Source organism: Salmo salar, chromosome ssa06, assembly GCF_905237065.1.
Source record: "Salmo salar chromosome ssa06, Ssal_v3.1, whole genome shotgun sequence".
NCBI classification, from domain to species: Eukaryota; Metazoa; Chordata; class Actinopteri; order Salmoniformes; family Salmonidae; genus Salmo; species Salmo salar.
The window spans coordinates 4,999,190-5,015,317 of record NC_059447.1 but is presented as its reverse complement, the minus strand read 5'-3'; the positions used below and the strand labels follow the sequence as shown (position 1 = coordinate 5,015,317).

The window sequence follows — 16,128 nt, the reverse complement described above, 5'->3', positions numbered from 1 at the left end:
GGCGTTACTAAGGTGGTGATCCTGTGCGTTACTAAGGTGGTGATCCTGTGCGTTACTAAGGTGGTGATCCTGTGCGTTACTAAAGGTGTTCCTGGGCGTTACTAAGGTGGTGATCCTGTGCGTTACTAAGGTGGTGATCCTGGGCGTTACTAAGGTGGTGATCCTGTGCGTTACTAAGGTGGTGATCCTGTGCGTTACTAAGGTGGTGATCCTGTGCGTTACTAAGGTGGTGATCCTGTGCGTTACTAAGGTTGTGTTCCTGTGCGTTACTAAGGTGGTGATCCTGTGCGTTACTAAGGTGGTGATCCTGTGCGTTACTAAGGTGGTGTTCCTGTGCGTTACTAAAGGTGTTCCTGTGCGTTACTAAAGGTGTTCCTGTGCGTTACTAAAGGTGTTCCTGTGCGTTACTAAAGGTGTTCCTGTGCGTTACTAAGGTGGTGTTCCTGGGCGTTACTAAGGTGGTGTTCCTGGGCGTTACTAAAGGTGTTCCTGTGCGTTACTAAAGGTGTTCCTGTGCGTTACTAAAGGTGTTCCTGTGCGTTACTAAGGTGGTGATCCTGTGCGTTACTAAGGTGGTGTTCCTGGGCGTTACTAAGGTGGTGTTCCTGGGCGTTACTAAGGTGGTGTTCCTGGGCGTTACTAAGGTGGTGATCCTGTGCGTTACTAAAGGTGTTCCTGGGCGTTACTAAAGGTGTTCCTGGGCGTTACTAAGGTGGTGTCCCTGGGCGTTACTAAAGGTGGTGCTCCTGGGCGTTACTAAGGTGTTCCTGTGCGTTACTAAAGGTGTTCCTGTGCGTTACTAAGGTGATGTTCCTGTGCGTTACTAAGGTGGTGTTCCTGTGCGTTACTAAGGTGGTGTTCCTGTGCATTACTAAGGTGGTGATCCTGTGCGTTACTAAGGTGGTGATCCTGTGCGTTACTAAGGTGGTGATCCTGTGCGTTACTAAGGTTGTGATCCTGTGCGTTACTAAGGTGGTGTTCCTGTGCATTACTAAAGGTGTTCCTGGGCGATACTAATGGTGTTCCTGTGCGTTACTAAGGTGAAGTTCCTGTGCGTTACTAAAGGTGTTCCTGGGCGTTACTAATGGTGTTCCTGTGCGTTACTAAGGGTGTTCCTGTGCGTTACTAAAGGTGTTCCTGTGCGTGACTAATGGTGTTCCTGTGCGTTACTAAGGTGATGTTCCTGTGCGTTACTAAAGGTGTTCCTGGGCGTTACTAAAGGTGTCCCTGTGCGTTACTAAGGTGTTCCTGTGCATTACTAAGGTAATGTTCCTGTGCGTTACTAAGGTGTCCCTGTGCGTTACTAAGGGTGTTCCTGTGCGTTACTAAGGTGGTGTTCCTGTGCGTTACTAAAGGTGTCCCTGTGCGTTACTAAAGGTGTTCCTGTGCGTTACTAATGGTGTTCCTGTGCGTTACTAAGGTGGTGTTCCTGGGCGTTACTAAGGTGGTGTTCCTGTGCGTTACTAAAGGTGTTCCTGGGCGTTACTAAGGTGGTGTTCCTGTGCGTTACTAAAGGTGTCCCCGTGCGTTACTAAGGTGGTGTTCCTGTGCGTTACTAAAGGTGTCCCTGTGCGTTACTAAGGTGGTGTTCCTGTGCGTTACTAAGGTGGTGTTCCTGTGCGTTACTAAGGTGGTGTTCCTGTGCGTTACTAAGGTGGTGTTCCTGTGCGTTACTAAGGTGGTGTTCCTGTGCGTTACTAAAGGTGTTCCTGTGCGTTACTAAAGGTGTCCCTGTGCGTTACTAAGGTGTTCCTGTGCATTACTAAGGTGATGTTCCTGTGCGTTACTAAGGTGTCCCTGTGCGTTACTAAGGGTGTTCCTGTGCGTTACTAAGGTGGTGTTCCTGTGCGTTACTAAAGGTGTCCCTGTGCGTTACTAAAGGTGTTCCTGTGCGTTACTAATGGTGTTCCTGTGCGTTACTAAAGGTGTTCCTGGGCGTTACTAAGGTGGTGTTCCTGTGCGTTACTAAAGGTGTTCCTGGGCGTTACTAAGGTGGTGTTCCTGTGCGTTACTAAAGGTGTCCCTGTGCGTTACTAAGGTGGTGTTCCTGTGCGTTACTAAGGTGGTGTTCCTGTGCGTTACTAAGGTGGTGTTCCTGTGCGTTACTAAGGTGGTGTTCCTGTGCGTTACTAAGGTGGTGTCCCTGTGCGTTACAAAAGGTGTCCCTGTGCGTTACAAAAGGTGTCCCTGTGCGTTACTAAAGGTGGTGTTCCTGTGCGTTACTAAAGGTGTCCCTGTGCGTTACTAAGGTGTTCCTGTGCGTTACTAAGGTGGTGTTCCTGTGCGTTACTAAAGGTGTCCCTGTGCGTTACTAAGGTGTTCCTGTGCGTTACTAAGGTGTTCCTGTGCGTTACTAAAGGTGTCCCTGTTTGTTACTAAGGGTGTTCCTGTGCGTTACTAAGGTGGTGTTCCTGTGCGTTACTGAAGGTGTCCCTGTGCGTTACTAAAGGTGGTGATCTTGTGCGTTACTAAGGTGGTGATCCTGTGCGTTACTAAGGTGGTGATCCTGTGCGTTACTAAGGTGGTGATCCTGTGCGTTACTAAAGGTGTTCCTGGGCGTTACTAAGGTGGTGTCCCTGTGCGTTACTAAGGTGGTGATCCTGTGCGTTACTAAAGGTGTTCCTGGGCGTTACTAAAGGTGGTGATACTGTGCGTTACTAAGGTGGTGTCCCTGTGCGTTACTAAGGTGGTGATCCTGTGCGTTACTAAGGTGGTGATCCTGTGCGTTACTAAAGGTGTTCCTGGGCGTTACTAAGGTGGTGTTCCTGGGCGTTACTAAGGTGGTGTTCCTGTGCGTTACTAAGGTGGTGATCCTGGGCGTTACTAAAGGTGTTCCTGGGCGTTACTAAGGTGGTGATCCTGTGCGTTACTAAAGGTGTTCCTGGGCGTTACTAAAGGTGTTCCTGGGCGTTACTAAGGTGGTGTCCCTGTGCGTTACTAAAGGTGGTGCTCCTGGGCGTTACTAAGGTGATCCTGGGCGTTACTAAGGTGATCCTGGGCGTTACTAAGGTGATCCTGTGTGTTACGAAAGGTGTTCCTGTGCGTTACTAAAGGTGTTCCTGTGCGTTACTAAAGGTGTTCCTGTGCGTTACTAAGGTGATGTTCCTGTGCGTTACTAAGGTGGTGTTCCTGTGCGTTACTAAGGTGGTGTTCCTGTGCGTTACTAAGGTGGTGATCCTGTGCGTTACTAAGGTGGTGATCCTGTGCGTTACTAAGGTGGTGATCCTGTGTGTTACTAAGGTGGTGTTCCTGTGCGTTACTAAAGGTGTTCCTGGGCGTTACTAATGGTGTTCCTGTGCGTTACTAAGGTGATGTTCCTGTGCGTTACTAAAGGTGTTCCTGGGCGTTACTAATGCTGTTCCTGTGCGTTACTAAGGTGGTGTTCCTTTGCGTTACTAAAGGTGTTCCTGTGCGTTACTAATGGTGTTCCTGTGCGTTACTAATGGTGTTCCTGTGCGTTACTAAGGTGATGTTCCTGTGCGTTACTAAAGGTGTTCCTGGGCGTTACTAATGCTGTTCCTGTGCGTTACTAAGGTGGTGTTCCTGTGCGTTACTAAAGGTGTTCCTGTGCGTTACTAATGGTGTTCCTGTGCGTTACTAACGGTGTTCCTGTGCGTTACTAAGGTGATGTTCCTGTGCGTTACTAAAGGTGTTCCTGGGCGTTACTAAAGGTGTCCCTATGCATTACTAAGGTGTTCCTGTGCGTTACTAAGGTGATGTTCCTGTGCGTTACTAAGGTGTCCCTGTGCGTTACTAAGGGTGTTCCTGTGCGTTACTAAGGTGGTGTTCCTGTGCGTTACTAAAGGTGTCCCTGTGCGTTACTAAAGGTGTCCCTGTGCGTTACTAATGGTGTTCCTGTGCGTTACTAAAGGTGTTCCTGGGCGTTACTAAGGTGGTGTTCCTGTGCGTTACTAAAGGTGCCCCTGTGCGTTACTAAGGTGGTGTTCCTGTGCGTTACTAAAGGTGTCCCTGTGCGTTACTAAGGTGGTGTTCCTGTGCGTTACTAAGGGTGTTCCTGTGCGTTACTAAGGTGGTGTTCTTGTGCGTTACTAAGGGTGTTCCTGTGCGTTACTAAGGTGGTGTTCCTGTGCGTTACTAAAGGTGTCCCTGTGCGTTACTAAAGGTGTCCCTGTGCGTTACTAAAGGTGTCCCTGTGCGTTACTAAGGTGGTTTTCCTGTGCGTTACTAAAGGTGTCCCTGTGCGTTACTAAAGGTGTCCCTGTGCGTTACTAAAGGTGTCCCTGTGCGTTACTAAGGTGTTCCTGTGCGTTACTAAAGGTGTCCCTGTGCGTTACTAAGGGTGTTCCTGTGCGTTACTAAGGTGGTGTTCCTGTGCGTTACTAAAGGTGTCCCTGTGCGTTACTAAAGGTGGTGATCCTGTGCGTTACTAAGGTGGTGATCCTGTGCGTTACTAAGGTGGTGATCCTGTGCGTTACTAAGGTGGTGATCCTGTGCGTTACTAAGGTGGTGATCCTGTGCGTTACTAAAGGTGTTCCTGGGCGTTACTAAGGTGGTGTCCCTGTGCGTTACTAAGGTGGTGATCCTGTGCGTTACTAAAGGTGGTGATCCTGTGCGTTACTAAAGGTGGTGATCCTGTGCGTTACTAAGGTGGTGTCCCTGTGCGTTACTAAGGTGGTGATCCTGTGCGTTACTAAGGTGGTGATCCTGTGCGTTACTAAAGGTGTTCCTGGGCGTTACTAAGGTGGTGTCCCTGTGCGTTACTAAGGTGGTGTCCCTGTGCGTTACTAAGGTGGTGATCCTGTGCGTTACTAAGGTGGTGATCCTGTGCGTTACTAAGGTGGTGATCCTGTGCGTTACTATGGTGGTGATCCTGTGCGTTACTAAAGGTGTTCCTGGGCGTTACTAAGGTGGTGATCCTGTGCGTTACTAAGGTGGTGTCCCTGTGCGTTACTAAGGTGGTGATCCTGTGCGTTACTAAGGTGGTGATCCTGTGCGTTACTAAAGGTGTCCCTGTGCGTTACTAAGGTGGTGATCCTGTGCGTTACTAAGGTGGTGATCCTGTGCGTTACTAAAGGTGTTCCTGGGCGTTACTAAGGTGGTGTTCCTGGGCGTTACTAAGGTGGTGTTCCTGGGCGTTACTAAGGTGGTGTTCCTGTGCGTTACTAAAGGTGTTCCTGGGCGTTACTAAAGGTGTTCCTGGGCGTTACTAAGGTGGTGCTCCTGGGCGTTACTAAAGGTGGTGCTCCTGGGCGTTACTTAGGTGATCCTGTGTGTTACTAAAGGTGTTCCTGTGCGTTACTAAGGTGATGTTCCTGTGCGTTACTAAGGTGGTGTTCCTGTGCGTTACTAAGGTGGTGTTCCTGTGCGTTACTAAAGGTGTTCCTGGGCGTTACTAAGGTGTTCCTGGGCGTTACTAAGGTGTTCCTGGGCGTTACTAAGGTGTTCCTGTGCGTTACTAAGGTGGTGTCCCTGTGCGTTACTAAGGTGGTGTCCCTGTGCGTTACTGAAGGTGTTCCTGTGCGTTACTAAAGGTGTTCCTGTGCGTTACTAAGGTGATGTTCCTGTGCGTTACTAAAGGTGTTCCTGGGCGTTACTAAGGTGTTCCTGGGCGTTACTAAGGTGTTCCTGTGCGTTACTAAGGTGATGTTCCTGTGCGTTACTAAAGGTGTTCCTGTGCGTTACTAAAGGTGTTCCTGTGCGTTACTAAGGTGTTCCTGTGCGTTACTAAAGGTGTTCCTGTGCGTTACTAATGGTGTTCCTGTGCGTTACTAAGGTGTTCCTGTGCGTTACTAAAGGTGTTCCTGTGCGTTACTAAGGTGGTGTCCCTGGGCGTTACTAAGGTGGTGTCTCTGGGCGTTACTAAGGTGGTGATCCTGTGCGTTACTAAAGGTGTTCCTGTGCGTTACTAAGGTGATGTTCCTGTGCGTTACTAAAGGTGTTCCTGTGCGTTACTAAAGGTGTTCCTGTGCGTTACTAAGGTGTTCCTGTGCGTTACTAAGGTGTTCCTGTGCGTTACTAAGGTGGTGTCCCTGTGCGTTACTAAGGTGGTGTCCCTGGGCGTTACTAAGGTGGTGATCCTGTGCGTTACTAAAGGTGTTCCTGTGCGTTACTAAGGTGATGTTCCTGTGTGTTCCTAAGGTGCGCTTCATTTCGCTTGGACTTTTGGGACTATTTCATTGGTTCCATTGTACCAGAAAAACTCAAGAGTGTGTACCTGTTAGTGAGCAGCTCTATATCAGTATTCTTGTCTCTCTCCATCTTGCAGTAGGTCTCTCTGTGTCTATGTGTCTCTTCCTCCAGGGTCCGTTCTGCTCTGCTCTCCTGATCCTTCAGCTGCTCCTCCAACTCATGAACCCTGGGAGACAGAGAGACACACTTGTGTAATGACGATGTTGTGTAATAAATATCAATGCAAGTCTTAAAAACAGTGTGGCCGCGATTCAATCAGAGGCAAGTCGTCAACACTATCAACAACGCACCATTTAAAGGACATTTCCCTGACGTTAGCAGAGATGGAATTTTACGGTAAACACTGCAGGTGTCAGCTCAAGTCTAAATGCTCTTTAAATGTCAAGTGTCACTTGTCAACAAAGTGTCTGATTGAATCCCGACCTGTCTTTCTATTCTGAAGTTTACACTACTGCTATCTGGTATTAAAAGTACTTTTCTGTATTTGAGTACTGTATTTTCAAATACACAGCCCAAAACAAGTACTTCTATTTGAGTATTTGAATAGTTATTGTAAAAACCAAATAGTGTATTTGAAATACAATTTTGCAGACTAACTTAAATACACTCCTATGCATTTAACCCAGGTATCTGAAAATAGAATTTAAAATAAGTATTTGAAAATTCTATCAGAAACTTTCCAAGTGTATTTCCAAATTAGTTACAATATATCTGAATACTTACTTTGAATGTATGTGAAAGTATTTCACATACTGTAGTATTTGAACCCAGGTCTGGTGTGTATACAGTATATCTCACCTGTGTACTAGCTGTGTGTTGCTCTGTTTGAGTTTAGACTTGAGGTCTCCATTAGCCAGACTGTCATTCTCCAGCTCTGTCACCTTCTTCTCCAGGTAACTCACCTGAGGACAGACAGACACATAGGTACAGGTGAGACCAAAGAAACGGGACCGATGACTCCCTACTCAGCCAAGGAATGGATTTGGGGTAAAGCCCTGTGATAGTCTAGTGTCTTGTCCAGGGGGTAAAGCCCTGGGGTAGTCTAGTGTCCAGGGGGTAAAGCCCTGTGGTAGTCTAGTGTCCAGGGGGTAAAGCCCAGTAGTAGTCTAGTGTCCAGGGGGTAAAGCCCAGTAGTAGTCTAGTGTCCAGGGGGTAAAGCCCTGTGGTAGTCTAGTGTCCAGGGGGTAAAGCCCTGTGGTAGTCTAGTGTCCAGGGGGTAAAGCCCTGTGGTAGTCTAGTGTCCAGGGGGTAAAGCCCTGTGGTAGTCTAGACAGGGGGTAAAGCACTGTGATAGTCTAGTGTCTTGTCCAGGGGGTAAAGCCCTGTGATAGTCTAGTGTCCTGTCCAGGGGGTAAAGCACTGTGATAGTCTAGTGTCTTGTCCAGGGGGTAAAGCCCTGTGATAGTCTAGTGTCTTGTCCAGGGGGTAAAGCCCTGTGGTAGTCTAGTGTCCAGGGGGTAAAGCCCAGTAGTAGTCTAGTGTCCATGGGGTTAAGCCCTGTGGTAGTCTAGTGTCCAGGGGGTAAAGCCCTGTGGTAGTCTAGTGTCCAGGGGGTAAAGCCCAGTAGTAGTCTAGTGTCCAGGGGGTAAAGCCCAGTAGTAGTCTAGTGTCCAGGGGGTTAAGCCCTGTGGTAGTCTAGTGTCCAGGGGGTAAAGCCCTGTGGTAGTCTAGTGTCCAGGGGGTAAAGCCCTGTGGTAGTCTAGTGTCCAGGGGGTAAAGCCCTGTGGTAGTCTAGTGTCCAGGGGGTAAAGCCCTGTGGTAGTCTAGACAGGGGGTAAAGCACTGTGATAGTCTAGTGTCTTGTCCAGGGGGTAAAGCCCTGTGATAGTCTAGTGTCCTGTCCAGGGGTAAAGCACTGTGATAGTCTAGTGTCTTGTCCAGGGGTAAAGCCCTGTGATAGTCTAGTGTCTTGTCCAGGGGGTAAAGCACTGTGATAGTCTAGTGTCTTGTCCAGGGGGTAAAGCCCTGTGATAGTCTAGTGTCCTGTCCAGGGGGTAAAGCACTGTGATAGTCTAGTGTCTTGTCCAGGGGGTAAAGCCCTGTGATAGTCTAGTGTCCTGTCCAGGGGGTAAAGCCCTGTGGTAGTCTAGTGTCCTGTCCAGGGGATGGATTTGGCTGTTAGGCCTGAAATAAAACTCTTATATGAAAGAGGTATTTTTAATTGTGGGATAATGATAATCATAGCAGTTCATTTACAGAGTAAAATGTATGTTTTGGGGGGTACAGTTCCTTGTGTGTGTGTGTGTGTGTGTGTGTGTGTGTGTGTGTGTGTGTGTGTGTGTGTGTGTGTGTGTGTGTGTGTGTTTACCTTCTCAGTAATGTCCACATCACAAGAGTCGATGGAGTCTCTGAACAGGTCCTCTGTGCTTCCCTGACTGCTGCTAAAAGCACTGTGGTTGTGTTGGAACAACTGACTGTAGAGGGGAGGAGGAGGAGGAGGAAGAGAGGAGAGGGAAGAAGGAGGAAAGGGGGAGGAGGAAGAGAGGAGCAGGGAGGAGGAGGAGAGAAGGGAGGAAAGGAGGAAAATAGGAGAAAGGGAGGAAAAGGAGAGGAGGAAGAGATGAGAGGGGGAGGAAGAGGGGGAGGAGGAGGAGTAAAAAGATGAAGAAGTGGGTAATTAACTAAATTAATTTCATTTTTTGTAATGAATTTTTGATAAAAAGTTTCCCAAAGTGTAAGAGGAGGGAGATAAGAGACTAAAACCACAGAACACCTGATCCATCAGATAACCACAGTACAGTCCCTCCCTCTACCAGCCACCTGATCCATCAGATAACCACAGTACAGTCCCTCCCTCCACCAGCCACCTGATCCATCAGATAACCACAGTACAGTCCCTCCCTCTACCACCTGATCCATCAGATAACCACAGTACAGTCCCTCCCTCTACCAGCCACCTGATCCATCAGATAACCACAGTACAGTCCCTCCCTCTACCACCTGATCCATCAGATAACCACAGTACAGTCCCTCCCTCTACCACCTGATCCATCAGATAACCACAGTACAGTCCCTCCCTCTACCAGCCACCTGATCCATCAGATAACCACAGTACAGTCCCTCCCTCTACCAGCCACCTGATCCATCAGATAACCACAGTACAGTCCCTCCCTCTACCAGCCACCTGATCCATCAGATAACCACAGTACAGTCCCTCCCTCCACCACCTGATCCATCAGATAACCACAGTACAGTCCCTCCCTCTACCAGCCACCTGATCCATCAGATAACCACAGTACAGTCCCTCCCTCTACCAGCCACCTGATCCATCAGATAACCACAGTACAGTCCCTCCCTCCACCACCTGATCCATCAGATAACCACAGTACAGTCCCTCCCTCCACCAGCCACCTGATCCATCAGATAACCACAGTACAGTCCCTCCCTCCACCAGCCACCTGATCCATCAGATAACCACAGTACAGTCCCTCCCTCCACCACCTGATCCATCAGATAACCACAGTACAGTCCCTCCCTCTACCAGCTGATCCATCAGATAACCACAGTACAGTCCCTCCCTCCACCAGCCACCTGATCCATCAGATAACCACAGTACAGTCCCTCCCTCTACCAGCCACCTGATCCATCAGATAACCACAGTACAGTCCCTCCCTCTACCAGCCACCTGATCCATCAGATAACCACAGTACAGTCCCTCCCTCCACCACCTGATCCATCAGATAACCACAGTACAGTCCCTCCCTCTACCACCTGATCCATCAGATAACCACAGTACAGTCCCTCCCTCTACCAGCCACCTGATCCATCAGATAACCACAGTACAGTCCCTCCCTCTACCACCTGATCCATCAGATAACCACAGTACAGTCCCTCCCTCTACCAGCCACCTGATCCATCAGATAACCACAGTAGAGTCCCTCCCTCCACCACCTGATCCATCAGATAACCACAGTACAGTCCCTCCCTCCACCACCTGATCCATCAGATAACCACAGTACAGTCCCTCCCTCTACCAGCCACCTGATCCATCAGATAACCACAGTACAGTCCCTCCCTCTACCAGCCACCTGATCCATCAGATAACCACAGTACAGTCCCTCCCTCTACCAGCCACCTGATCCATCAGATAACCACAGTACAGTCCCTCCCTCTACCAGCCACCTGATCCATCAGATAACCACAGTACAGTCCCTCCCTCTACCAGCCACCTGATCCATCAGATAACCACAGTACAGTCCCTCCCTCTACCAGCCACCTGATCCATCAGATAACCACAGTACAGTCCCTCCCTCTACCAGCCACCTGATCCATCAGATAACCACAGTAGAGTCCCTCCCTCTACCACCTGATCCATCAGATAACCACAGTACAGTCCCTCCCTCTACCAGCCACCTGATCCATCAGATAACCACAGTAGAGTCCCTCCCTCTACCACCTGATCCATCAGATAACCACAGTACAGTCCCTCCCTCTACCAGCCACCTGATCCATCAGATAACCACAGTACAGTCCCTCCCTCCTCCCTTTCTGTTGGGGCTGTAAAAAGATGATCTCATTAACTTACCGTCCAAAGGCAGTGCTGGATATCTTTCTGTTGGGGCTGTAAAAAGATAAACAGGAAAATCAGAAATGTTATGGTATAGGGTTGGTTTATAACTCAGGGCATGGTAGAGGGTTGGTTTATAACTCAGGGCATGGTAGAGGGTTGGTTTATAACTCAGGGCATGGTAGAGGGTTGGTTTATAACTCAGGGCATGTAGAGGGTTGGTTTATAACTCAGGGCATGGTAGAGGGTTGGTTTATAACTCAGGGCATGGTAGAGGGTTGGTTTATAACACAGGGCATGGTAGAGGGTTGGTTTATAACTCAGGGCATGGTATAGGGTTGGTTTATAACACAGGGCATGGTATAGGGTTGGTTTATAACTCAGGGCATGGTAGAGGGTTGGTTTATAACTCAGGGCATGGTAGAGGGTTGGTTTATAACACAGGGCATGGTAGAGGGTTGGTTTATAACACAGGGCATGGTAGAGGGTTGGTTTATAACACAGGGCATGGTAGAGGGTTGGTTTATAACTCAGGGCATGGTAGAGGGTTGGTTTATAACTCAGGGCATGGTAGAGGGTTGGTTTATAACACAGGGCATGGTAGAGGGTTGGTTTATAACACAGGGCATGGTAGAGGGTTGGTTTATAACACAGGGCATGGTAGAGGGTTGGTTTATAACACAGGGCATGGTAGAGGGTTGGTTTATAACTCAGGGCATGGTAGAGGGTTGGTTTATAACTCAGGGCATGGTAGAGGGTTGGTTTATAACACAGGGCATGGTAGAGGGTTGGTTTATAACTCAGGGCATGGTATAGGGTTGGTTTATAACACAGGGCATGGTATAGGGTTGGTTTATAACTCAGGGCATGGTAGAGGGTTGGTTTATAACTCAGGGCATGGTAGAGGGTTGGTTTATAACACAGGGCATGGTAGAGGGTTGGTTTATAACACAGGGCATGGTAGAGGGTTGGTTTATAACACAGGGCATGGTATAGGGTTGGTTTATAACTCAGGGCATGGTAGAGGGTTGGTTTATAACACAGGGCATGGTAGAGGGTTGGTTTATAACACAGGGCATGGTAGAGGGTTGGTTTATAACACAGGGCATGGTAGAGGGTTGGTTTATAACTCAGGGCATGGTAGAGGGTTGGTTTATAACTCAGGGCATGGTATAGGGTTGGTTTATAACACAGGGCATGGTATAGGGTTGGTTTATAACAGGGCATGGTATAGGGTTGGTTTATAACACAGGGCATGTTATAGGGTTGGTTTATAACACAGGGCATGGTATAGGGTTGGTTTATAACTCAGGGCATGGTAGAGGGTTGGTTTATAACACAGGGCATGGTATAGGGTTGGTTTATAACACAGGGCATGGTAGAGGGTTGGTTTATAACACAGGGCATGGTATAGGGTTGGTTTATAACACAGGGCATGGTATAGTGTTGGTTTATAACACAGGGCATGGTATAGGGTTGGTTTATAACACAGGGCATGGTATAGGGTTGGTTTATAACACAGGGCATGGTATAGGGTTGGTTTATAACAGGGCATGGTATAGGGTTGGTTTATAACACAGGGCATGGTATAGGGTTGGTTTATAACACAGGGCATGGTATAGGGTTGGTTTATAACACAGGGCATGGTATAGGGTTGGTTTATAACACAGGGCATGGTAGAGGGTTGGTTTATAACACAGGGCATGGTATAGGGTTGGTTTATAACACAGGGCATGGTACAGGGTTGGTTTATAACACAGGGCATGGTACAGGGTTGGTTTATAACACAGGGCATGGTACAGGGTTGGTTTATAACACAGGGCATGGTATAGGGTTGGTTTATAACACAGGGCATGGTATAGGGTTGGTTTATAACACAGGGCATGGTATAGGGTTGGTTTATAACACAGGGCATGGTATAGGGTTGGTTTATAACACAGGGCATGGTATAGGGTTGGTTTATAACACAGGGCATGGTATAGGGTTGGTTTATAACACAGGGCATGGTACAGGGTTGGTTTATAACACAGGGCATGGTACAGGGTTGGTTTATAACACAGGGCATGGTATAGGGTTGGTTTATAACACAGGGCATGGTAGGGGGTTGGTTTATAACACAGGGCATGGTACAGGGTTGGTTTATAACACAGGGCATGGTACAGGGTTGGTTTATAACACAGGGCATGGTACAGGGTTGGTTTATAACACAGGGCATGGTATAGGGTTGGTTTATAACACAGGGCATGGTAGGGGGTTGGTTTATAACACAGGGCATGGTATAGGGTTGGTTTATAACACAGGGCATGGTATAGGGTTGGTTTATAACACAGGGCATGGTACAGGGTTGGTTTATAACACAGGGCATGGTACAGGGTTGGTTTATAACACAGGGCATGGTACAGGGTTGGTTTATAACACAGGGCATGGTACAGGGTTGGTTTATAACACAGGGCATGGTATAGGGTTGGTTTATAACACAGGGTATGGTATAGGGTTGGTTTATAACACAGGGCATGGTATAGGGTTGGTTTATAACACAGGGCATGGTAGGGGGTTGGTTTATAACACAGGGCATGGTATAGGGTTGGTTTATAACACAGGGCATGGTATAGTGTTGGTTTATAACACAGGGCATGGTATAGGGTTGGTTTATAACACAGGGCATGGTACAGGGTTGGTTTATAACACAGGGCATGGTACAGGGTTGGTTTATAACACAGGGCATGGTATAGGGTTGGTTTATAACACAGGGCATGGTAGGGGGTTGGTTTATAACACAGGGCATGGTATAGGGTTGGTTTATAACACAGGGCATGGTATAGTGTTGGTTTATAACACAGGGCATGGTACAGGGTTGGTTTATAACACAGGGCATGGTACAGGGTTGGTTTATAACACAGGGCATGGTACAGGGTTGGTTTATAACACAGTAAAAGGGTCATTTTGTTATTGTAGTTGGTCAGGACGTGGCATGGGTGTGTTTGTTTTGTGTGTTTCGTTTTTTGGGGGGTTATGTTAATATACTGCTCAAAAAAATAAAGGGAACACTTAAACAACACATCCTAGATCTGAATGAATGAAATAATCTTATTAAATACTTTTTTCTTTACATAGTTGAATGTGCTGACAACAAAATCACACAAAAAGAATCAATGGAAATCCATTTTATCAACCCATGGAGGTCTGGATTTGGAGTCACACTCAAAATTAAAGTGGAAAACCACACTACAGGCTGATCCAACTTTGATGTAATGTCCTTAAAACAAGTCAAAATGAGGCTCAGTAGTGTGTGTGGCCTCCACGTGCCTGTATGACCTCCCTACAATGCCTGGGCATGCTCCTGATGAGGTGGCGGATGGTCTCCTGAGGGATCTCCTCCCAGACCTGGACTAAAGCATCCGCCAACTCCTGGACAGTCTGTGGTGCAACGTTGGTGGATGGAGCGAGACATGATGTCCCAGATGTGCTCAATTGGATTCAGGTCTGGGGAATGGGCGGGCCAGTCCATAGCATCAATGCCTTCCTCTTGCAGGAACTGCTGACACACTCCAGCCACATGAGGTCTAGCATTGTCTTGCATTAGGTGGAACCCAGGGCCAACCGCACCAGCATATGGTCTCACAAGGGGTCTGAGGATCTCATCTCGGTACCTAATGGCAGTCAGGCTACCTCTGGCGAGCACATGGAGGGCTGTGTGGCCCCCCAAAGAAATGCCACCCCACACCATGACTGACCCACCGCCAAACCGGTCATGCTGGAGGATGTTGCAGGCAGTAGAACGTTCTCCACGGCGTCTCCAGACTCTGTCACGTCTGTCACGTGCTCAGTGTGAACCTGCTTTCATCTGTGAAGAGCACAGGGCGCCAGTGTCGAATTTGCCAATCTTGGTGTTCTCGGGCAAATGCCAAACGTCCTGCACGGTGTTGGGCTGTAAGCACAACCCACACCTGTGGACGTCGGGCCCTCATACCACCCTCATGGAGTCTGTTTCTGACCGTTTGAGCAGACACATGCACATTTGTGGCCTGCTGGAGGTCATTTTGCAGGGCTCTGGCAGTGCTTCTCCTGCTCCTCCTTGCACAAAGGCGGGGGTAGCGGTCCTGCTGCTGGGTTGTTGCCCTCCTACGGCCTCCTCCACGTCTCCTGATGTACTGGCCTGTCTCCTGGTAGTGCCTCCATGCTCTGGACACTACGCTGACAGACACAGCAAACCTTCTTGCCACAGCTCGCATTGATGTGCCATCCGGGATGAGCGGCACTACCTGAGCCACTTGTGTGGGTTGTAGACTCCGTCTCATGCTACCACTAGAGTGAAAGCACCGCCAGCATTCAAAAGTGACCAAAACATCAGCCAGGAAGCATAGGAACTGAGAAGTGGTCTGTGGTCCCCACCTGCAGAACCACTCCTTTATTGGGGGTGTCTTGCTAATTGCCTATAATTTCCACCTGTTGTCTATTCCATTTGCACAACAGCATGTGAAATTTATTGTCAATCAGTGTTACTTCCTAAGTGTTCAGTTTGATTTCACAGAAGTGAGATTGACTTGGAGTTACATTGTGTTGTTTAAGTGTTCCCTTTATTTTTTTGAGCAGTGTATATTTCTATGTTTGTTCTAGTTCTTCTATTTCTATGTTTAGTTTATTGGGTTGACTTTCAATTGGAGGCAGCTGTTCCTCGTTGCCTCTAATTGAAGGTCCTATTTAGTAGGGGTGTTTTTCCATGGGTTTTTGTGGGTAGTTGTTCCTTGTATAGTCAGAGTACCTTACAGGACTGTTTTTCGTCGTTGTTTTTGTATAAGTGTTTTGTTTTGGTTTCCTTCTAATAAAAGAAGATGAGTATTCATATACCCGCTGCGTTTTGGTCCACTTTTTACGACGCACCTGACAACAGGGCATGGTAGAGGGTTGGTTTATAACACAGGGCATGGTAGAGGGTTGGTTTATAACACAGGGCATGGTAGAGGGTTGGTTTATAACACAGGGTATGGTAGAGGGTTGGTTTATAACACAGGGCATGGTAGAGGGTTGGTTTATAACACAGGGCATGGTAGAGGGTTGGTTTATAACACAGGGCATGGTATAGGGTTGGTTTATAACACAGGGCATGGTAGAGGGTTGGTTTATAACACAGGGCATGGTAGAGGGTTGGTTTATAACACAGGGCATGGTAGAGGGTTGGTTTATAACACAGGGCATGGTATAGGGTTGGTTTATAACACAGGGCATGGTATAGGGTTGGTTTATAACACAGGGCATGGTATAGGGTTGGTTTATAACACAGGGCATGGTATAGGGTTGGTTTATAACAGGGCATGGTATAGGGTTGGTTTATAACACAGGGCATGGTACAGGGTTGGTTTATAACACAGGGCATGGTATAGGGTTGGTTTATAACACAGGGCATGGTATAGGGTTGGTTTATAACACAGGGCATGGTATAGGGTTGGTTTATAACACAGGGCATGGTATAG

The 16,128-nt window shown here is 48.0% G+C and overlaps 1 protein-coding gene across 6 annotated transcripts in view; it reads right to left on the bottom strand.

Annotated features, from left to right (window-relative positions):
* Nucleotides 1-16,128, bottom strand: part of LOC106606268 (rab11 family-interacting protein 4A) — a 96,176-nt gene that overhangs the window by 19,260 nt on the left and 60,788 nt on the right. For all 6 annotated transcript variants that reach the window (XR_006770106.1, XR_006770105.1, XR_006770104.1 and 3 more), the window contains 4 exons: nucleotides 10,676-10,711; nucleotides 8,459-8,564; nucleotides 6,949-7,052; nucleotides 6,176-6,316 (listed from right to left, as the gene is read on the bottom strand). Coding sequence is in view for 3 of the 6 variants with exons in the window: in XM_045719616.1 (XP_045575572.1) it covers nucleotides 6,176-6,316; nucleotides 6,949-7,052; nucleotides 8,459-8,564; nucleotides 10,676-10,711 (387 nt within the window). In the remaining 3 variants the exon portion in view is untranslated. The remainder of the gene's footprint in view (nucleotides 1-6,175; nucleotides 6,317-6,948; nucleotides 7,053-8,458; nucleotides 8,565-10,675; nucleotides 10,712-16,128) is intronic.